The 22,890-nt window shown below is 52.6% G+C and overlaps 1 protein-coding gene across 1 annotated transcript in view; it reads left to right on the forward strand.

Annotated features, from left to right (window-relative positions):
• SHC3 (SHC adaptor protein 3) overlaps positions 1-22,890 on the forward strand; it is a 92,482-nt gene that overhangs the window by 46,366 nt on the left and 23,226 nt on the right. The window contains exons 3-7 of the mRNA XM_082694224.1: positions 5,221-5,284; positions 6,107-6,226; positions 8,269-8,322; positions 12,148-12,199; positions 15,585-15,711. Of these exons, the coding sequence (XP_082550350.1) occupies positions 5,221-5,284; positions 6,107-6,226; positions 8,269-8,322; positions 12,148-12,199; positions 15,585-15,711 (417 nt within the window). The remainder of the gene's footprint in view (positions 1-5,220; positions 5,285-6,106; positions 6,227-8,268; positions 8,323-12,147; positions 12,200-15,584; positions 15,712-22,890) is intronic.

A 22,890-nucleotide genomic window follows, 5' to 3' on the forward strand; every position in this document is an offset into this window, starting at 1 on the left:
ATCGCAGGCGTGCCCGGGGCTGGCCCTTGGCTGAGAATCGGCCAGTCCAGGAGGGGCCTTTCCCCCCAGCCAGGAAGGTTTTCTTTTAAGATGCCAAACTTCATAATGTATAGCAAACGATCTCAGAGGCCATGTCCAGGTGGCACGTGACTACTGACCAGGGCTGCATTTGGCGTCCTCCTATGGCCTGTGCCTGGTGGTGGCAGCGGCCCTCAGACATGCACCCTTCCAGCTGCAGGAACTCAAGGGGAAGACTTCACGGGGATGGCCTTCCGTCTCCTGGGCTCTGGCAAGCGGGACAGGACAGGCACCTCCAGGTGACGACGGAGCCACCCTTGTACAGACGCGGGAACATTTGAGACCAAGAGGAGGCCGGTGTTTGGTGGAGGCGGTGGCTCGGGGGACCAGGAGGGAGGCCAGCCCCGAGCAGGCAAGCAGGTGCCCCCCCCCCCGCCTCCTGCTGCTCCCCTCGGCTGTGTCCCTGCAGGTCACCTGACACATGGACAGGAGCATGTTCTGTTGTCCACCCACTCCCACGCCGCATGGCTAGGCTAGAGTCAAGCACGTCATCGGATGCACCCGTGGCCTTCTCCTTGGCCATGGAACATGGGTTCACGTAGCTGCTTTATTCCCCAGGACAGATTCTGATTTCTGGTCCTCACCCCTTGAGCTCCCGGTGGATTATAACGGCATCTAGGGCGTCGAAGCTCTCGTGATTCTGCGAGGATCATGGGATTCTAAGTCTGTCACGCGTGGCCTTACCGGGGAGCAGGTTGAAAGGCGCCTGGAGGTTCACGGGCTGGTGTTCAGAAGAACTCCACGTGGCCGGACTTTGTAGCTTTGGGTTTGTGGTCTCCGGGTCCCACTGCCAGGGCTCTGAGGGGCAGGCACTTGTTGGTTGCATGCTCTAGGGCATATGGGCATATGGCTTAGCTCGCCTGCCTCCACTTCCCCAACTGTAACACCAGCGTGAATGGCCCCACTTTCCAGTTGTGTGTGGATTCAATGAGGCCATGGTCAAGAGCACGGGGACAGGGCCTGGCAGGGTGCCCCTGCTGTGTTCAGTATGTGTATCCAAAGGGCCAGAGACTTTGGGGTCAGGTTTGCTCGTGTCCCCGACATTCCTGCCAGGCTAGCTGGCAGCGGATTTCAATGGAATTGGGTTCCATACGCTTGTGGGGTTCGATCTCCAAAAACATCTCTCCAAACAGGCAAGTGGTTCAGAAATCTGGCAGCAGGGGTCGATACGGCTGGGTGTCCCCAAGTCTGTGGATGTTTCTCCAGTCAGGCGGCTGGTGACGGCCCGAAGGCAGGGGCGCCCTTGGGCCTGCAGGGCAGCGTAGCCACGGACCCAACCTGAGGACGCGACTCCTTTATAAAGTCACGTCTGCCCAAAAGAACAGCCGCCGAGCCCTTCTGTCGCTGGACTTGGTTCATCGGCGTCGCGAAGCAGTTGGGTTGGACGTGGGGGACCCGTGTAACCCCACGGTGAGAAGATTCGGGGAAGGCATTCGTGAGACTACAGGAAGCCCCTCATCTGTCAAAGCCGCTCCCTGAGACCTTGAGCGAACTTTAACCTTAGTTCCTTTAACTGAAGGGCACACCGGCTTTGGTCGTGCCGCTGGCGGGCTTTGTTCACGGGTCCGCCTGTCCTGTCCTTCCCGGGGCTTCCTCTTTCATTCTGGGGGTACTGGGCAGCCTGATGAAGGACCCCTGTTCTACGGGGACTTACAGGACCGGTGGAGCTTGCCTGTGCGGCGTAACCACCAGCAAGTACTGATCTGCAACTGCTGTACGCACGAGCGGGGGCAGACCACAGCCGCGGGCACACCGGGGCCCTGATGGCGGGGGAGTCCGCGCCGCCACGAGCCATTGGCAAGGTCGCTTTGGCACCCCGCTGACTTCTCGAGAGCGGCACACTCTTCCAACGCACGACGTCCCTTCCTCCTGCGACAGACTTATCGTTGGGAAGACTTAGGTGGTTTCAACCCTTTCCAGCGAAACTGCTTTTTAGAAGTTGAGTCTGAAGCATTTTTGATGGCTGAGATTACCATGGGACTCGACGCCTGCCCGATGGTTTGGTTATACCTGGTCGTCTGGGCGGCAGGTCCCGGGAATGGGGCTCTCTTTGCCTGTAGATGGCACCGAGCAGAAGCCAGTCGCTCTGCCCCTTGACCCTGGCGGGCAGCTTCCTGGCTCCGTCCTCGCCGCAGCTTCCTGGCTCCGTCCTCGCCGTGTGGCTGGTGTCTGGCTCTGTGACATTGCCCACCTGTGTCTCGTGGCTTCGGGGCGGACACGCTGACCACCCCCTGGGCCCTGAGGGGTAGGAAGGGAAAGAGAGAGGCCGTCCCATGACACGAGCACGTCCTTCCCGTGGACAGAGTGGGGGCTAGCTCCGCAAATTTATGTCCTGCTTTTAGGCAAAGGCAGGGAAGAGCAGAGCTGTTTCTTGCACTGCTGCTTCTTGGCGGCCTTCAGGGCAGAGTAACCCCGATGCCAGCGTGGCCTGTGTGGCCTACGTGGGGCGGCACGTTCCGCTCCCGTCACCACGTTTCTTCGTGGAATGGACGCACTTTGCCATCACGCGTGTTTGTTGCCTCTCCACCGGCTAGAGTATGACCCTGTTACGGCAAAATCACCATGTGGGGCATCTATCTACCGATCGATCTATATTTATGATTTTATTCCAGAATGTGTGTGAGGGGAGGGTAAGCGGGCAGCACGAGACGGATGAATGGGGACGCAGCGGTGCTTCGTGAGTCGAAGGACCCAGTTCTCAAATCCTGCTACGCTCCGCGCAGCAGTCGCGACACGAGGGCGCGGCTGGCTGGGATGAGCGCTTCGTGCTGGCGGGGCCGGTGTGGGGCCGCGACAGAGGGAGGCGCCAGCTGCTTCCCGGAGACTGCACAGCTGCCAGAGATCCCTGTTAGCTGAGCTCTGAGGTCGTGGCTCACCGAGGTGGGGTCGGGGCGCAACCTCTGTTCTCAATGACGGGGAGCACCTGTTCTTGCCACCTGAGAATCGAGCCGGGATTCGGCGACTTACGCAGAGCTAAAGAACTATTCCTACGTGCATAGGCTGAGTCAGGACCGCACAGGCAGACACACAGTGCTAGACAAGAAGGACTGAGGAGAATCGTGGCTCCGCGGCCAGACCTCTGAGGGAGCCGCACCGAAGGGCTGCAGTTCCTACATCGCATCACACCCCTTTCTCGAGTGGAAACAGACGCCGCCAGCCTGGGCGCACACACCGTTCCCACGCACGCAGTTTCGCACACGAGCGTTAGGAGCAAGTGTGTGCCGGTGATGGAGAGAGGCCATTTTTCTCAAGAGCAGCCTGATTTGCAAGTGTGTTGGAGGCTTCTAAAACCCGCAAGGGAATCCTTTCGACTTTAGAGCTCGGAGAAGTTTCTGGAATTTCTGAAATTTGCAAATCTTAAGGACAAAAGATTGAGTCTCTGAATGCTCTGGAATGCGGGCTGACTCTGTGGGAGGACTCGCTTGACAGATTGGTTTATTATTTGTGTCTCTCCCCAACCCATTCTTATGCCCACGGGTGGTTCCCACCTCTCTCAGAAGCCGTGCACAGGCGGGAGGGAGGCCCATGGCCCAAGCTTTGTGGCCCACCAGCTCAGACACGGATGTCACACAGGTTAGACGCTGGACGGTTATCCTCTTGGGAAACTGCCACCCAAGGCTGATTTCTTTCTCTCATTGTCCACGTTGGCGGATCAGGAAAGAGCTCCGAAGCTTATAATGGATATTTAAGGAGAGACTTACGGGAAGCTTCCCGCCGGTGATGTCTTTCTGGCCTGCTGAGACCATCAGAGACTTGGCTGCTTGGCTTAGCCAAGTCTGTCACTTGATGTAATAAGCACAGTGCAGAGATGCGGTGAACTTTTTTTTTTTTAATTAAACAGATAAAATATAGATGCTGGGGTTTATGTCGTCCTATAAAGAGACAGCTTGACCTTCTTCAACAGGAATTTACTTTTAGAAGGTACTTGAGTGATCATTTCGATAGAACCACAGTTGGAACGTTATTATAAAATAAATGACTAAGCATAAACATCAGAAACACTCATTCCTTTTAAATGAACTTTTTCTGAGTCTCGGTGATTCACTCTCTAGTCTTCATGGCATCTGAACTTCTAGAATAGTCTTTCCCCACCCCTGCAGTGAATTTAGCAGCAAAGATGAGGCTTACCTGAGTCTCCTACCTAATTTAACAAGGGCAGATTTCTCTTAAGACCATTGTCTTGTGGTGGCAATTCTTTTTCTAGGTGGTAGAAAATAATTTCAAGAAGTATGTAGCGTTGAAAGCTTGCAGCATGTTTCTGAAGACCCATTGTCTTGTCATTTGGTGTGTTCAGATCCCGGTTTATTTCTTTCTGAGTTCTCTTACTATTTTGTCCTTTCCCCACGAGCAAGGGGAGGGGTTCACAGTCTCCCAGCTCCTTTCTGGGCTCCTGACTTCAGAGCGACCTCTGGTTTATCTCTGTCACTCCCCACGGAGGCCAGCTCAGAGAGAGACCTGTTTGCTTTCATGAAAGCACCTGCCACCAGCCTCGTCCTCCCTCCGGTGGCACCCGTCCCCCACCTCCAGCATCTGGACCCGAGCAGCCTCCGTGTGGCACATTCCCTGCTCCCCACCTCTCAGGGTGTCTTGCCCCGGGAGACACCCGGGCCTCCCATCACGGCCCCTTGCCTCCATTCCTCAGGGGAGTGCCCAGCACGTAGTAGCTGCTCAGTAAACGCATGCTTGGGGGAGCTGCCCTGCACAGACCCCATGTTTGACCCAGCTGTGTCACACTGGAGCGCCTCTCCTCCCTCAGCCACGTTGGAACGATGCTGGCCCATTGCAGTGCTTGGTCAGGTCTGGGCCAGGACCGTGGCCTTGAAGGGAACACCAGGAGGCCGCATGTCCGGGTACCGGTTTATTAGATGGAATCCTAACCAAACGTACAACAGAGGGGTGTGGCCTCAGTTCTTGTCACACGGTCAGGATGCATCCCCAGCACCAGGAAGAGCACGGGTGCTGCCCGTCAGAGGTTCAAGATGACCTATTCATTCGAGGGGAACTGGGTGACCCCTGCAGGGCGGGGGGCTCTGTCTATGCCCGATGCACAGCAGATGTTTTCCCTGGGGACGTGCGCATGTGGTCTCTGGGTCACAGAATCCTGATTAACGTGACAAATGGCTCTCCTTCTGCCCCCTTAAGGGAAGCCATCAGCCGTGTGTGTGAAGCTGTCCCTGGCGCCAAAGGAGCCTTCAGGAAGAGAAAGGTACTGTGTCCCGTGTCTTCTCCCTGCGCGACACCGTTAGTCACACCCCACCCATCAGGGCCCCCTTTCACCGCCTGGCTCTTGGCACTTCTAAACACAAGAACTTGGGGTCCCCTGCCATGGCCTTGGGTGTCACTGGCCAACCCAAGTCAGCACCCCAGTTGCACCCTGTGGGCCTAGCTCCGCAGAGAGTGATGACAGCAGCCGCGTGAGACAGGGCCCAGGCTGCTCGAGTGCTTATGGACCTGAATCCACTTCACTAGAGCGGCTTTTGTGATAGATGCCTGTGCTGTGCTGGGAGATGTAACCAGCGGCTCTTGGGGCTGCGTAAGAAGCACCAGAAGTAGTGTTTGCCAGTTTCCATGGCATATGTACCCCGCCTGGCCGATTTCAAGCTCCAACGTGACATCCCCGAAGACGTGCTGCCTCACATCGACGCATGGGTTGCACCTGGTGTCCAGGGGCCGTAGACACGAACGCCAGAGCTCCACGATGCACGGGCCAGCTGCAGGCGCTGGTCTGTGGCACGTCCCCAGGCTCGGGAGGGACAGGAGACGTGTCCGCCTGCACCGATCTCCCGCGAGGGTCTTCATCCTGGTGTGTGCGCTGGAGCAGTGACCGCTGCCTGCTGCGTGCTGCAGAACCCGTGCATCGGTGTGGGTCCCCTCCCCACCCCAGCTCGTGCGTGGCACCGTCTCCTTCCCGAGCCTCTGAGCATCGAGGGGGTGGGAGGGTAGAGGTTTGGAGGTGCGGCCCACAGGAACCAAGAGAGGTCTCGACGACCGGAATCAAAACCTAAAACCCCACTGTTTGATTCCACAGCCTCCCAGCAAAATGCTGTCCAGCATCCTGGGCAAGACCAACCTCCAGTTTGCGGGGATGAGCATCTCGCTGACCGTATCGACCGCCAGCCTGAACCTGCGGACGCCCGACTCCAAACAGGTGTGTGGGCGCTCGACGCCCCGCCCCCAGCTCCCCAGCTTCACTTACTCGTCTGCCCCGCACCAGAGGTGTTGAGGTAAAGCCTGGATCCAGCATCGAACCGAGAGGCAACGTCTGGGCTTCGTTTTGACGCCTCTCCCGCCCGCCCTAGAGCTGGTCACCGTCTTTCACACTGGTCCACCCACCGCTGCGATGACCGGCATCTAGTGGTGGGCTAGGAGGGTTCCGCAGGCTCAGCCTTTCTCTGGGGCTGTCTCGGGGCTGAGCACCTGTGACCCAGGCTGCAGAGGCCCTCGCTCTGCACAGCAGCGGGGGAAGGAGGGTCCCCTCGGCCCTGAACCACGCGTCCCTATTCACGCTTCCACGGTGCACGGCTGCTCCCAAGTTTCTAGGGATGCTCAGGCCATGCCCTCGGTCCTGTGGGACACGCCTCCTAGTCCCCTCTTCTCCCTCAGCCCTCCCTTAAAAAAGCAGACTGAGGAAGAGCAGAAAGGATGGGGAGCTGGTTGGCCAGGTCCGGGTCACTGTCTGTGGAGGATGGTGGGGGCTGGGCTCAGAAGAGGGGGCACCCTCCCAGACGGCAGGACCGCGGCCCAGGATGGTTGGCGTGTCCCAGCCACATCCCCTGGCTCTCCCGTGGCGGAGTGCACACGGGCTGGCCTCACTGGGTGCTCCCCGCCCCGTGCAGAGCGACCATGAAAGGGCCCAGCGCTCCCCTCTGCAGAGCGCTCAGAGAGGTGAAGCACCAGAACCCCACGAGGATGGAAAAACCGCTCGCGGTTCACCACCTCCAGAGCTGTTGCTCTCCGTTTAATTTCCATCTCACCCCAAGGGCTGAGAACAGCCACACAGTAACGGTCAGGCATCGTGGCGTCCAAAAACGATTTCCCTTTCTTCCCGAGTCCTAACATCCATGTCAATTCCAAACCCCAGTATGAGAGCTGCCTCGTGAGCAAAAACTAAATACACAAAGATCAACACCTTTTAGAAGTTTATCCTCTCTTGGGGATTGCTGCTGGTCGCTGCCGTCCTGGGGGCTCCTGTGGGGAACGGGAGGCACAAGGGTCCCGGAAGGCTGCATGCGGCTGCAGGGGGTTAGACCAAGGGGGCTCTGCCGGGGACCGGGCCCAGCCTCCTGGTTTCTATCCAGTCATCCGCTCAGGTCTTTCTAGATCCCAAGCGGTTTTGCAAGTGCCAACAGCCCAAGGAGGCATTTTAAACTGTCTGATTTTCTCTCAGCGCAGTCATTGTCTTGGTTCGAGAGTTACAGGAGTGTGGCGGGGAGGCCCCCGGGACGGTGGGGTGTCGCCTCTGTAACTTCCCCCTGCCTGCCGCGGGGAGCCGTCCAGAGACAACGTGGCGGTGCTGGGGTGGGGGCAGGGCCACTCTTCCCACCCCTGGAATTCACTTCAGGGTCATTACATGGTCTTCCAAATGATAAAAATAGTGATAAGAACAGCAGGGAAAACGGACGTAGCTTTTTCAATTTAGGGCAGCTTCTAATTTCCTCAGTGTGTCCTGAAGCCCACCGCGAGCTGCCCTCGACAATGCTCATGGGGATGTCCCAGTTTAACATTAATTTGGAATGTCCTCGCTGGCCTTCCAATCCATCCCACTGATTCCTGGAGTGCCCGGGACGGTCCCGCGCTTGACGCAGGCTGTCTGATTGGTACACACGTGGGATTCAAGCCGGTGACAGGTTCCCCTCTGTGCTTACCGCGGGTCTGGGCGGCAGGCCGCGTGGGTCTCTGAAGACAGACACTGCACCGTGCATGTGTCTCGGTGTGGGGGTCGGAGACCCCCATGTGTGGTCCCAGTGCTGCCCACGGTCCGCTGTCGCCCCTGGGCCTCGGGCTCCCCGTCCGTGAAGTGGGCACCCCTCCTTCCTCCCTTGAGGGCTGCCGTCAGACGCACGTGACCTGGTTCTGGCTGAGTGGCTGGACCAGCAGCAGCTGTGTTGGGAAAAGCCCACTACAGGGGAGCCGCTGACCAGAGCTGTGGGCCAGGTGCTGACCACGTGTCTCGTTTCTCGTTCTGGGCAGATCATTGCGAACCACCACATGCAGTCCATCTCCTTCGCGTCAGGGGGAGACCCGGTAAGTGCCTGCACTGGGAATGCCCCAGAAGGGGCCTAGCTTCAAGGGGTGCCTCTTAGCACACGCCTGGGAAGGGTAACTGGGATACCTAATGCCCCCTCCTGATGCCATAAGCTTTTCTCGACAACCACCAATTTTCATTTCATCAGCCCAAAGCTGTCAAAAATCCTCCACATGTTGGCTTTGTGAGGGTTTTCTGAAGAGCTCATGGGACCAGACCCAGGCTCCGAGTCCTCAGGGTTTCCCGTCTGCGGACTGCGAGTCCTGCCTCGTTCCTTTGTTTCTGTTGGGCCTCCTGAGGGCCTTCTGATTTCCTATCTGAAGTCAACTGGAAGGCTATGAATTTACTTAGTCTGGTTTATTCATAGATGTTTGGAATTAGAATTTTTCTCCCCAAATTTAATGCTGTCATCTTACTGGTTTGCTTTGCCAGCAGGGAAGGAGGCAGAGAGAGAGAGAGAGCAGGATGAGAATGTTCTATTTTTGTATTGCTTCTCTCATTCAGAAGGTGGGGTCACAGGGAATTGGCTCCCTACATTTGGTCAGGAGCACTACGAGGTGGTGTCCCCGCTCAGTTTCGGGGTCATCAGAAAGCCTCCACTTCCTTCTTCTCCTCCTCCTCCTCTTCCTCCCCCAGAGCCAGCATCGGCTCTAATCGACTTACAGGTGCTCTAACTGCTGGCCCAATATGATGCTGGAGGACCCAGTTTCTGAAATTTGGGAGGCAACCCAGCTTGAAAAGTAAGAGGAAGAAAGAGAACACAGCTGCGGCAATAGATTCTCCCAAGAGCTTGTCTTAAACCTCATCTAATGCCGGTATCAGAAGTGGACACAAAGAGATGGAAAATTCTGGAAGCCAAATACTCCGGCTTGTGTTGACATTGTGCCCGCTCTCCAGGACGGACACAGGCCTGTGAACTGCTTTCGTATTTCCTCATCGTCTCATCATTTAAAAGAAAAAAAAAAAGGAAGCATTTAGTGACGCTTAAAGAAATTCATAACATTTTTATATTTTTTTCTGATGCAGAAAATGTCACTAGGAGGACCAGAAACCCAGTTACGTTCCACTGCAACCGATCAAATCCATGTCCGTGCTGTGCTTGAGTTCCCACTCCAGACCGGCTTGTCGCCATTATAATTGGTGGACGTTGGAATAAAACTAACAATTCCAAGTTGTATTCCTGGTTTGGCCACTAAGTGTGTATCTGTTTACTACTTTGTGCTTTGGTTTACCCAGTAAGGAAATAGCATTTTGAAATATCAAATAAGACAGTGAAAATGCTGTTAATCCAAATGCCCCAAGAAGTGCACTAGGATTTAATCTACTGTGATTAACAGTGTTCCAAGGCCCCTGAGGAGAGTCAGAATGCCGGCCGGGCTCAGAAAGTCTAGGGGCGCGGGAACAGGGACAGGATGGGCACAGGACAGGCACCTGGAAACCCCATCTCGGAACCTGGGGTGTTCAGTGTGTGGCTGTGTGATGTCTAGAAAAATGTTCTGAATAACAATACACACCCTCCGCACAGCGTGCCAGAAAATGATCAATATTGACATTAGAAGAGCTTTGCTCTGGGTTCACCACGAACCAGTGGAGGGACGGGACACACGTCCCAGCTCTTTCCTGGCCTTCCTTCCCCAGAGCAGCATGTCTCGGACTGGAGTAAGGATCTCAAAAGAAGAATTTCCTTGCAAATGCCACGAGTGCTGACTCCAATTGATTTTGTTACCCAAATATGCACAAATATAAATCCAGTATTGATTCCTGTTTCGACTTCTTGTTGAGCCCTAAACCCCAATCCAGTTCACTTTTAATACTGATAAACACAATAAAGCCGACAACATTCAAAGTTACATTAATTTGCTCTGATGGGTGGTTTTGCTGACGCTGGCTCTCTGCTCTCAGCGTGCCTCTGGAACCGGCCACCACAGTGCAGGATCCTTCAAGGTCAGCAGCTCTCCACTACCTCGGCCGCCTGGATGACTCAGTTCTTCCACTGATATATTCTATTCAAGCAAGCCCTTGAGTGATACATCATTATGAGTAAATGTGACATTCATTGCTCGAGTTGGGGCAAAAGCATCTAGTCTAAGTGTTCTTTTTTCTCTAGTTCTTTACAAACCTGGCACCTGTAATATCGGAAACCCGACAGACAACCTTGGCACTGACATTGCACACAGAACTGACACCACAGTGGTCATTCGGACGGTCCTGGATATTCTTGTGTTAATTTTTCAGATGACCATGGAAATGAAAACACGAATTAAAAAAAACTCTGATGCCTTCTCAAACAAGGGGGAAGGTACCTGCCCCGCTTCAGGGTTCCACGGATCTCAGACTGAGAACACGAGTGCTGTCCTAGGACCCTTTGCGACAGTTAGCCCCTGAACCCAGGAAGAGCATCTGTGGCTCCGAGCTGCAGATGACTTCAGATCCTGACCAGATCTTCCTGGACAGAAATGACCAGAAGCCATGTCCACATCCTTTCCAGCTCCGTCTATGGATATACCAGTGGGCAGAGCAGGCGGATGGAACAGTGTAGGCAGGCTGCACGCCACAGGGACCCCGGGCTGCAGCCCGTCATGTCAGAGGCTGCCGGGAGAGCCTTCACTGTGAACTCTGGGAAACGGCGTGTGGACAGGGCCCAGCACCTGGCGCCACCCGCCGTGGGGGCTCGCCACCCTGCACGCCCTCACTCGCGCTGTCCTCACCCCTCCCGTCAGAGCATTTTCCTGGAGCACCGCAGAGAGAGGGAAGGCGGGGTGTCCTGCCCACGGAGAGAAATAACGGAGGAGCTCACGACACAGAATCTGTCAGATGCTGAACTCAGCGGGAGCTCATGGTTAACTCTGGCACCTTCGAAGCAGTGACATTTGGGAAGTATCTGCCAGAATGGGTGAACCTTTACCAGTTGCCCCCCTGAGACTTCTTTGAATGGTGCAAATGTCACCTTTGCAGGGAAGACTTTTCTGTTTTGAAGAATGAAGAGAATTATGTTTCCTCAGCTGGTTTAGAACCGAAAACCCCTGTGGCGGCCCCAGCCCATTTCTGAGTCCAGAGGGTCCTCCGTGCTGCTAAGCAGACTTGAGTGTCCCCTGGAGCAGCCAGACTACTCCACAGAGCTCGTGTGTTGGACCGTCTTAAAAGGATTCAAATTACTGCTCTGGTCTGGGAGGAAAAGAGCTGTCACATCTCGTCCACCCCCGAAGGCATCGGCCGCCAACTCCTGCGTTCCCCGTGGCCTCTAGCCCAGCAACACCAGCATCAGCTGGAAATTTGTCAGAAATGCACATTTGGGGTCTCACTTCAGACCCACAGAATCAGAAACCTTGAGGCGGGCCCCGCAGTCTGTTTTCACGAGCCCCAGGACAGAGGCCGCGGCCAGGTCGGACCGAGGACGGCCGCTGGGCAGAGCTGAGGGCCGGGCTTGTCAGCCCCCATCAGAGCAGAACAATCCGGGGAGCCTCAGACCTTCTTCTCATCCAGTCCAGTTAGGTCAGCTTATCTGGAGTTGGGCCTCGGACATCAGTGTTGTTAGAGCCCCTTGGGGGTCCAACACACCGAGAACGGGGTCCCGCCCGTCAAGTCCCTGCTGCCGGAGGCCGGGCACGGACAGCAGCATCAGCACCAGCGCGAGCTGGGGTGGCCGCAGAAGCTCAGGCCCCGGCGGCACCTGCCGCGTCAGACTCCCCGTCTCAGGAGGTCCGGGGATTCTTGCCCACGGACGCGGGAGGAACGCGCCTGACCAGGCTGTTTGCGTCCTGAGCTGATCTGAGCGTTGTGTCTGGCTGTGACTAGTGACGGGGTGTCTCGTTTCTCTTTGACAGGACACAACAGACTACGTGGCGTATGTGGCGAAGGACCCCGTTAATCGCAGAGGTAAGCGGCGCCCGAGGCTCGTGATCTCTTGCTCACATGCGGCCCGGCCTGACGCAGGGCACCAGGTGTTCCTCCTCATGTCCACACCCTTCGCCGACGCGACCGTGCGTCCCGGTGTGCTACTACTGACAGCGGAGGTCTGCGGGCAGTCCGGGGTGGCAGCTAAGTGGCCGGGCTGGGAGGCCCTGGACGACCGTGAGCTCAAACGCAGCTGCTCGCGGATGGCGCACCTGGACTGCACATCACAGATCCCACGCAGGCCTTGAACCCGGCGGCCTCCGTGACCCCGGGGCCCCTCCACAGCCCACCTGACCTCCTGCCCAGCTCCAGGTCCAGCTCCGTGGCCAACTCCGCCATCCCAGAAGCTTCCATGGCCCCGCACAGGCCTGGGGCTCAGGGGCGAAGCTCACTTGTTGTCCTCTCACAGCCCGCAAGGCTGCCAGGGCCTCGGACGCAGCTGGACAGGGGGTCTGAGGCGCGTGAGCACCTTCCGTCCTCCTAGACCCTTTATTCCTCGACCCTGCCTCCACCCCCACAACCCCACTCCTTCTATCAAAGCCAAGCCCCATCCATGGGTGCGAGCGGCCTGGGGGCAGGCTGAGCCCCCGCGCTACCCCTGAACACGGGTCATCCCACAGCCCACGCAGAACCGGCGGAGGAAGGTCACAGCTGGTGTTTTAGCAGTAGAAAGGGGGCTTCCTCACTGCGCCCGGGGTCCCCTCTCCTCCCCCCCGACCCCGGGTACCACCTGTTAGTGGCTCCCAGTTTGCTTTGCAGGACTTCTATCTACGCACATACACATACATTCTCTAGTGGTCAAACTCCAGCGTGAGTGAGATCCTAGCATTCCGGTCGGCCCCTCCCACATGCTGTGTCTTGGACACGTTTCCACGACAGCCCACAGGGAACAGGTTACGCCCTAGGACGAGACGCTTCTGCCAGGTGCACCGACCCCCGGGGGTCCGCATACAGACTCCTTCCCTGTTCTTATCCCCGATGTAGGGCGGCCCCTTCTAGAGGCATTTGAGGGAGGTTTGCTGGTGGGTAGGACAGTGTACCTTTCAAGTCACCACCTAGTCAGGCTGTAAAAATCTGCATTCCCCTCTAAGTGCACGAGGGTGGTTTTCCATCCCGCCTCCTCCGGCCCTGGGTTAGTCCGCAGAGGCGTGGCCGGGCTACCTGCCTTCCTCCAAGTCAGAGATGACGGGATCTTACAGAGTTAGCCTTCCTCTGTCGCAGGTGTAGGTGTCCGGGGGGGGCCATAGGTGAGTGCGATTCTCAGTTCTGAACCACAAAGCTTTGTGCTCAGACGAGGAGGAGGTAGGGGTGGTCCTGATGAGCCCCCCGAGGGGAGCCGGCCCCGAGACCCCTCGCCGAGCCATGGAGCCCACACCTCTTGGCCTTGCCGCGGCTTCTCTGTGCTTGGGGGAGGGCGCCTCACTAGCCTGCTCCTCCCCGGACAGGCTGCCTTACTGGTTCACTGAGGCTCCTGCTCAGTACGCCGTAACCCGGACCAGGAGACCCGAGAGCAAGGTGCTGGAAGGGCCCCTTCCGAGGCTTCTAGGGGGATCCTTCCAGCCTGGCCTAGCTCCTGGAGGTGCCCTGGCCAGGCTGGACATCCAGGCTGGTGGCCGGGTGGCCCCAGCAGCCAGTCTTCACGCAGCTTCTGCCCTGAGCGCGTGTCCATCTGCACCTGGCCATCTGCTTCTAAGGTCTCTGGTTCCCCTGGGTTAGGCACCGCCCATCTTCCAGTGTGACCTCGGCTCCATGGCAGTGAAGTGTCTGCCTCTCAGACAGGTGTGAGATGACTTTCTAAGAGTGGCGAGCCCGCCTCCGGGGCCAGGAGGCTCAGCGCACTCCTCATCTGTGCGGGGGAGCTGGACCTCGAGCCCGCACACACCCCTGATCTAGAAGACTGAGCAAGGTGGAGGATGCGGAGTCCCCAGACAACAGCGTTGGCCGGAAACGGGGCTGGAGTGCTGGGGGTGTGTGTGGCTCCCTGGGGAGGGCTCACTAGTTCAGGGCTCCTCCCAGGGAGCGCGGTGAGGGAGCAGAGCCCGGAGACGTGGCTTGGGTCCGCATCAGCAGGCTCTGCCGCCCCCTTGTACCTGCACGACAGGCCCTCAGCCAGCAGGGATCTTCCCCCACAGCTCTGCCCCTTGCACATGTCCCCGGAACCAACTTAAAGAGGGCTGCGCCCAGGCTTCGGGCTCCATGCCGGGTAGACAGGTGTAGACTAGCGGACCCCCCAGGTGGATCCGGCCTCGAAGCCTCCTCGAGGCCCTGAGCTGGGGCGGCTTGGGGACTCAGAGCCTCCTGTGCCCTGGGCACACACACCCGTCCTTCCTTCACCTTGGCTGCTGCCCTGCTTTTCAGAAGGAGGGGAAGCTGCTGGGTTTTGACCCTTCCCCAGCCTACCCATCTCCAAAGTGCCGACCTGGCAGCGGGTGCAGACCGGATGTGGGCGTGTTTGGCTGGGAACGGGCAGCTGGGGACCAGGGTGTCCCCCCCGCTCCCACCTGGGCCCCTGCCTCCTCATGGGCAGGAGGGCACCTGCACTCACACCGCGTCATGCACAACCATGTGCCTCCAAGAGCAACGTAATATGGCCTTGCTCTGTGTATCTAGGTTGATGTTTAATAAAAACCAATATCAACAATAAAAAAAAATAATAGCAATAATCAACAATAAAAATACAACCAGCATCTGTGTCCTTGGGACACACGTCTTGGCCATCCCCAGCGTTCTCAGGGGCTTGCACTGCGAGCTGGAGCCGCTGTACCGTCACGCCGCTCTTTCCAAGGTATCCTGTGTCCTCAGGGCACCCCTCCCGCCTGGGGGTGAAGAGAAGCCTGAGGCTCCCAGGACTGGCAGCGGCTGTCCGGAAGCTGTCTGGGGGAGCTCCACCGAGCCCGGCTGGCTTTGTGCAGCCAGAAGACAGTTTGGTGGTGTCGCGGGTGCAGGGACAGTTGCCCCTGTGCAATGCTTAGGTCTCGCTCTTCGAGAGCTGGGTTAGGTCCAATCCCAGGGCCATGGGGCCCTGGCAGGCCTCGCTTCTTGTTAGATCAGGTTCTCTAACCCATCAACGTTTCCTTCCAAATCCTGGTTCTCTCTGCGGGGCTCTGAGTTGGTATTTTATAGACTGTTAAGAAATTCTTAAGAGCAATCCATATGAAATTTAAAATATTAAAATGTGTTTACAAATAGAACCATTAGTTTAGGGGAGCAGAGCCTTTAAGAGAGGCATCCCCGTGCTGGCATCTTCTAGCAGTGGCATGGGGACCAGGTGTGCTGCGGGACCATCCGTGAGGGACATGCACCCCTCGCGTGGGCAAGCCTGGTGGCCCCGGTGTCTCTGAAAAGCCTGTGCCACTTGTGTCCACAGCGTGTCACATTCTGGAGTGCTGCGACGGGCTGGCCCAGGATGTCATTGGCTCCATCGGACAGGCCTTCGAACTCCGCTTTAAGCAATATTTGCAGTGTCCTTCCAAGGTGCCTGCGTTCCACGGCCGGTGAGTAGTGCTGTGACCCCCTTCACAGTGGCCTTTCTGTATTTTACAAACTTTCCTCTCGACATCACTCGAGAGAATATCACAAGACGACCTCCACAGGGTGTGGTCTGGGCACACATGGTGAGTCACAGGGCCCCAGGCTCGGAGGCACCTGGCGGGACCAGGCTGCGGCTCAGGAGCCCCACAGATGGAGGCCGACATATGGGCGATGCTGCGAATGTTGAGGAAAACATTTTCTAGAAACTATAGAGACGGTAGCCAAGGTTACAGGAATGCATTGTAATAGGTTTTGTGCCATTTCCTCTGCAACCAGCTAAGGGTCCTGTGTGTTTCCTCCTTGGGTCTGCATGGCACAGGTGTGACACATGCCTTGTCCTTGCTGTCGTAGTTCGCATGGCCATGACGCGCGGCCCCACCTCGAGGCCCTGAGCTGGGGCGGCTTGGGGAGTCAGAGCTCCTGTGCCCTGGGCACACACACCCGTAGCCAGGATGAGCCTCGGCGGCTCTCTCTGTGGGAATGGCAGAGCCTGACACTCATGTCTGATGAAAGATTAAACATGGGGAGTAAACCTTCTCCTTGGGAGAGGTACCACCGAGCTCCGGGAACAGAAGAACGTTCAGTGCAGCATAAAACGTCCAGAGAAAGTGACGGGGTGATGGTGATGGTCTGTCCTTGATTGGGCTTGCCTCCTGAAAGCCTCTTCTGATGCTGTGTTCACCATCCATGAAATCTTATTTCTCCTGAATTTGTTTTCCACTCTTGCTCCAACGTCTGCAGCCCCACTTTCTGGCTTCCTCGTGAAGGCAGCGTCGACTTTTACCTTCGTTATGACGAAGGCTCCTCTCTTCCCTCTGAGCTTGCTCCCTTTCGTGACTGATGCTTTTTTTTTTTTTTTTAAAGATTTTATTTATTTATTTGACAGAGAGAGAGAGATCACATGTAGGCAGAGAGGCAGGCAGAGAGAGGAGGAAGCAGGCTCCCTGCTGAGCCAAGAGCCCGATGCGGGACTCGATCCCAGGACCCTGAGATCATGACCTGAGCCGAAGGCAGAGGCTTAACCCACTGAGCCACTCAGATGCCTATGACGGACGCTTTTAATCCATCCTCTTATCTCCTGGGAAGTGGCTTTTAAGACACCCGTTGGGGACATGCCTGGTAAGACCCCAATTTTTCCCAATTGGTGAATTCCACATCCCAGAATTCAGACGCATCTGTGTGCAGAGAGTGGGGACAGAACGTGGCCGACTGTGTTTTTATACTCTTTACACACACCCACCTACCCATTATCTGCACACACTGAGTAGAAATCTGATAGTGCCCATCCTCTTCTGCCGACTTTAAGTTTTCCATACAATGGGATGTAGTCATTCAAGTAGATCGGTGTGTGTCTGTCACCAGAATAAACCTAAAAAATCTTAAAAGGAGTGAAAAAGGAAACATTTATGGAAGTTTTAAAACCATAAATAAAATTGTGCCTGTAGTTTATGGATAAAAACGTGTGTATGAAGAGTAGAAAAGCGTGTAAGATTATTACATACCCATCATACAGCATCTGAGGACCAGGTGGTGATGGGCGCGATTTAACTCTGGCCGGTGGCCCCTCCCTGACACTTCACAGTGAAAATATTCCAACGTCCAGAAAGAATTTTACAGTGGACATCTCCCAGATTCCACTATTCATATCTTACTGTTAATTTGGTATATCCATCCTTCCAAAGTAAGTTTAATACATTTTATTTCTTTTTTTAAAAAAGGAAGCAAACAGAGCAAAATGTTCACACTTGTTTAATCTCCATGGTGGAGATGTATCTTTTATATTAATTACTATGCTTTTCTGTACTTTGGAAATGTTGCATCAAAGTCAAATAAATAAATGAAAAACAGGTACAAAAATACGTGTGGGAGTTGCCTTGCTTCTCTGGGTACGTACTGAAGGTAGGAATTTTGTATAGAATTTTTTTATATTGAGTTTGAAAAAGTTTTGGGGAAAGACAGTGAAGTAGATGCGCGCTTGTCTGTGGCGAAGGCTTCGACTCCAAACACAAGTACGGGCAGACCATTTCTAAAGCAGACAGGAACCAGGGGACCCGACTGACACCCACGTGACCTCATCTGACAAGCTACTGGTCACATCCACTGAACAGGTCTGAGAGCACAGGAGAGGTGGGGACACTACTTTTGTTCTAGCTGGGGACAGCCGGCATTGTGTCCCATCCAGGGACCTGACTCTAGGGGGCACTGGCTTGTTTTTCTCCTGATCTGCCAAGATCCCAGCGATCAGCAGCAGCACAGAGGCTTCTGTTGGTGGGGAGTGCTCCTTGGGGTTTCATCTCACTCCCTCAAGCCAAGTCTCTCCATCTTGGTTAATAAGAGCGAGAGGTATGAGAATTTGGTGCATCGAGCTCCTTCGCCCACACGGCTTGGAGCGGAGACATGGACAGATGGGCGTGGAGGGAGTGGGGCAGTGTTAGGGCCCACCAGGCTGCCCCGAATATCTCGGTAACATGTTCGCAGCACACGATTCGCCTTTCTTCTCTTGCGGCTGGTGAGTGGATGGCTTTTTTTGTGAATTATTTCTTGCTCATTGTATTCATTATTGGGGGAGAGACTCTCATTTGGATTCAGCACCCATTTCCAGCTGGAAATCAAAAATAGTTCTTTCAAATGAATGGGGATTTTTTTTTTGGTGTGGTCTGATTTTCCTTGGGAGATTTTTTTTTTTTCCCCTGTGATGTTTCTTATGGAAATCCAAGGTCATTTTCAACACAAAACCAGAGAAGACCATGACAAACAATTCAAATGTAGCTAATGCTCCCTGTTCTGCTTTTAAAAATTAATATATAATTCATCTGTGATAAAACACAAATAAAACTCTTGGGTAGAACTCTTGGAAAGCATCTGATTTGGTGGCACTTCACACGTTCAGAGACGAGCGCATGTCCGTCACGTCTGGCCAGGACCAGTCGCCTCCATTTCCTCCTCTTTCTCCCCCTTCTCCCCGGGCAACCGCTCATCTTTCTGTCTTTGTGGATTTGCCACTTTGGGGCATTTTGTATAAATGGAATCATACAGAGTTCCGTGAGTGGCTTCCTTCCCTTAGGAGGATGTTTTCCAGATCCGTCCACGTTGTAGAATTGACGAGCACAGCCCTTGTTAGGGCTAAATAACCCTCCCCCGGACCCCTCTACCTCCTCTGGGACGGCCATTCTTTATTTTGTCCCCATTGTCCAGGCTCACCCCTTCGCTCGGGTGAGTGATGCTGCTGTGACGCTGTGCACAGTCCCCGCGTGGACAGCGTGCTCAGCGCTCCAGGTGAACACCAGGGGCTGCCGTTGCTGGATCACGTGGTAACTTTATGCTAACCTCTTTGAGAAACTGCCAACTTTTCCCCAAAGCGACTGTAGCTTTTTATACCTCGACCAGCCAAGTGTGAGGGCTCCAATTTCTCTACGTCATTTTGATTACAGCTATCCTACCTTCCCCTGACTGTGATTTTCTTTTAAAGATTTTATTTATTTATTTGACAGACAGAGATGACAAGTAGGCAGAGAGGCAGGCGGGGTGGGGTGGAGGGGGGAGCAGGCTCCCTGCTGAGCAGAGAGCCCAATGCGGGGCTTGATCCCAGGACCCCAGGATCATGACCTGAACCGAAGGCAGAGGCTCAACCCACTGAGCTACCCAGGCCCCCCTGGCTGTGATTTTCATTAGCATTTCCCTGATGACCAATGATTGAGTCATTTTCATGTGCTTATTGCCTATTTCTGTATCTTCATTGGAAAAATTCCTGCTCAGATCTGTAGCCCATTTATTGATGTAGGAGTTCTTCATATATTCTGGATACTAGTCCCTTTCCAGATATATGATCAACAAGTATTTTCTCCCATTTCCTGTTTTCTTGAGTGTCCTTTAAAGTACAAGGTTTTTAATTTTGATGAACTCCAGTTTGCTTATTTTCTTTCTTCGGTTGCTTTTGTTTTTGGGGTCATGGGTAAGAAACCATTGCCTAGTCCACAACAGCCAAAATATGAAAAGAGCCCAGATGTCCATTGACAGATGACAGATAAAGAAGATACACACACACACACACACACAGAGGAATATTACTCAGCCATCGAAAAGAATAAAATCTAGTCATTTGCAGTGATATGGATGGAACTAGAGAGGATTATGCTAAATGAAATATGTCAGAGAAAGAAAAATGCTATATGATTTTACTCATATGTGAAATTTAAGAACAAAACAGATGAACATAGGGGAAGCGAAGGAGAAATAAAATAAGATAAAAACAGAGAGGAAGACAAACCATAAGAGACTCTGAACTCTAGGAAATAAAGTGAAGGTCTGGAGGGGAGGTGGGGGATGGTATGACTTGGTGATGGGCATTAAGGCGGGCATGAGATGGAAAGAGCTTTGCGTATTGTATCACTGAACTCTTCCTTTGAAACTAATAATACACTAGATGTTAAACAAATTTAATTAAGTAAGAAATTTAAAAAAATAAATGGTGAGGTTAATTGGCACAAAAAAAGAAACAATTGCCTTATGCAAGGTTACAAAAATTTTTACCCATGTTTTCTTCTGTTTTACTTCAGTGCCTTTTAATTTCTTCTTATTATATAATTTCCTTGGCTGGAATCTCCAGTATAAGGGTGACTAGAAGTAGGGAGAGGGGACATTCTTATCCTGTCCTGCCCTTAGGAAGAAAACACCACACCCAGTCTGTCACCATTAACCACTGGTTAGCTATGGACTTCTCACATGCCCTTTATTGTGAAAATGTCCCTTTATTCAAAGTTTATTGAGTATCTTTGTCATGCAAAGATGTTGGATTTTGTCAAATGCTTTTTCTGTGTCTATTGAGATAAGTATTTGGTATTTGTTTTTATCCTATTGATATGATATATTACAACAGTTGACTTTGAAATGTTGAACCAACCTTGCATCACGGGGATAAATCCCACTTAGTTATGGTGTATAGTTCTTTCTATATTTTACTGGGTTTAGTTTTTATTTTGTTAAGGAATTTTTTCCATCAATTTTCATAACAGTTATTGGTCTACAGCTTTCTTTTCTTGTAATAACTTTGTCTGGTTTTGGTCTCAGGATAATACTGGCCTCATAGATTGAGTTTGGAGATATTCCTTCCTTTTGTATTTTTCAGAAGAGTTATAAAGAATTGCTGTTAACTCTTTTTTGCATGTTTGACAGAATTCACGAGGAAGCCATGATGCAGAGCTTTTCTTGGAGTATGAGGTTTTTTTTAATTGTCACTAATTCAGTCTCTTTCCAGGTCTATTTAGATTTTCTATTTCTTCCCTAGTGAGTTTTGGTAGTTTGAGTCTTGGTAGGAATTTTTCTATTTCGTCTAGGTCATCTAATTGGTGTAGTTACCTGTAGTTCTTGCATCTTGTGTTTTAAGTTTGCCTGTGTTTAACTTTGCTGATGTTGTCTGTTTGCTCGTATAGACATGTGATTCTGTTTAGTGCTGGATTTCAGCCTGAAGTACCTCCTTTAGCCTCTCTTATAAGAAAGATCTGCTGTAATGAATTTTCTTTGGTTTTTATCTGGGAATGTCTTAATTTTTGCTTCATTTTCAAAAGGTAATTTTACTGGATATAGATTTCTTGCTACACAGTATTTCTTTCTGTACTTTGACTATGCCTTCCCATTGTCTTCTGGCCTCAGTTATTTCTGAAGAGAAATTAGTTGTAATATTAGTGGGGATCTCTTGCATATGATGAGTGGCCTCTCTCTTGCTGCTTTCAAGTTTCTCTCTTTTTGGCTTTAAACAGATTGATTATGATGTGTTAAGGTATGGAGCTTTTTAAGTTTATCCTTTCTGGGGTATTTTTTCTGTTTTTAGCTCCTTGGATGTGTAAAACAATTATTTTAATTAAATTTGACAAGTTTCTGGCCCTGAAGTCTTCATGTGTCTCATTCCAGCCCCTTTCCATCCCTTCTCTTTTGGGAATCTCTCATGTGTATGTTGGTTTGCTTCATGAGGTCCATAAGTCTCTGAGGCTCTGTTCATTTTCTTTAGTTCTTTTTTCTTTCTGTTTCTGTGATTTGATAGTCTTAAGTGACCTATCTTTAAGTTCTGTCATTCTTTCTTCAGTCTGTTCACACCTGTTTGGAGCTCCTCTATGAATTTTTTTAAAGACTTTATTTATTTATTTATTTGACAGACAGAGATCACAAGTAGGCAGAGAGGCAGGCAGAGAGAGGTGGGGAAGCAGGTTCCCTGCTGAGCAGAGAGCCCCATGCGGGGCTCGATTCCAGGACCCCGAGATCATGACCTGAGCCGAAGGCAGAGGCTTTAACCCACTGAGCCATCCAGGTGCCCCTGAATTTTTTATTCCAGTTATTAACATTTTAAATTATAGCCTTTCTATTTGGTTATTTTACAAAATTACTTCTACCTCTATTTTGATATTCCCTATTTGGTGAAACAACAGTCTCATGTTTATTTTTTGTTGATGATTTCTTTTATTCCATATTAAAAGTAGCCAATTTAAAATCTTTGTCTCATTAGTCCCCAATTTTAGTTTCCTCAGGAAAAGTTTCTGTTGATAGTCTTTTTTCTTGCACATCAGCCATGCTTTCTTATTTCTTTGCATATTTTCTAATTTTTCACTGAAACTGGAAATTTTAAGTAATACAGTAGCAAATTTTGAGAAGCTCACCTCCTCAGGATTTCTTGTTGTTGCTATTTGTCGTGGCTGTTTGTTTTAATGACCTTTCCAAGATAACACTGTAAAAATCTGTATTCTTTGTCATATATGACACTGACAACTCTGTTTGGTTTCCTTATTAGTTAGCTAATGGTTAGAGATTTCCTTCAATGCTTGGGACCATTAAATCTCCCCATATTTGCTGAGGAGCTGTTTGTGTATCGGGGCACTCCTCAACATTCAGCCAAGCTGTTGGCAACTCTCCTTTACCCTTTACTTCCTGCTTATGCAGGCTTCAACCAGAGGTGAGAACTAAGACCTTTTCACATTTTCCCTAAGCAGGCACACAACCCAGATCTCGAATACAATATTACACAAACATGTGGTCTTCTTTACTTCCAGAAACACACTGAAGCTTATCAAAGTCCCTATGGACATCCTGTTGCCCAGATTTTCCTTCTAAGCTTTTCAATAGCCCTCTCTTTGTTACCTACTGGTTTGTTATAA

Source organism: Mustela nivalis (assembly GCF_964662115.1).
Source record: "Mustela nivalis genome assembly, chromosome: 13".
Classification (NCBI taxonomy): domain Eukaryota; kingdom Metazoa; phylum Chordata; class Mammalia; order Carnivora; family Mustelidae; genus Mustela; species Mustela nivalis.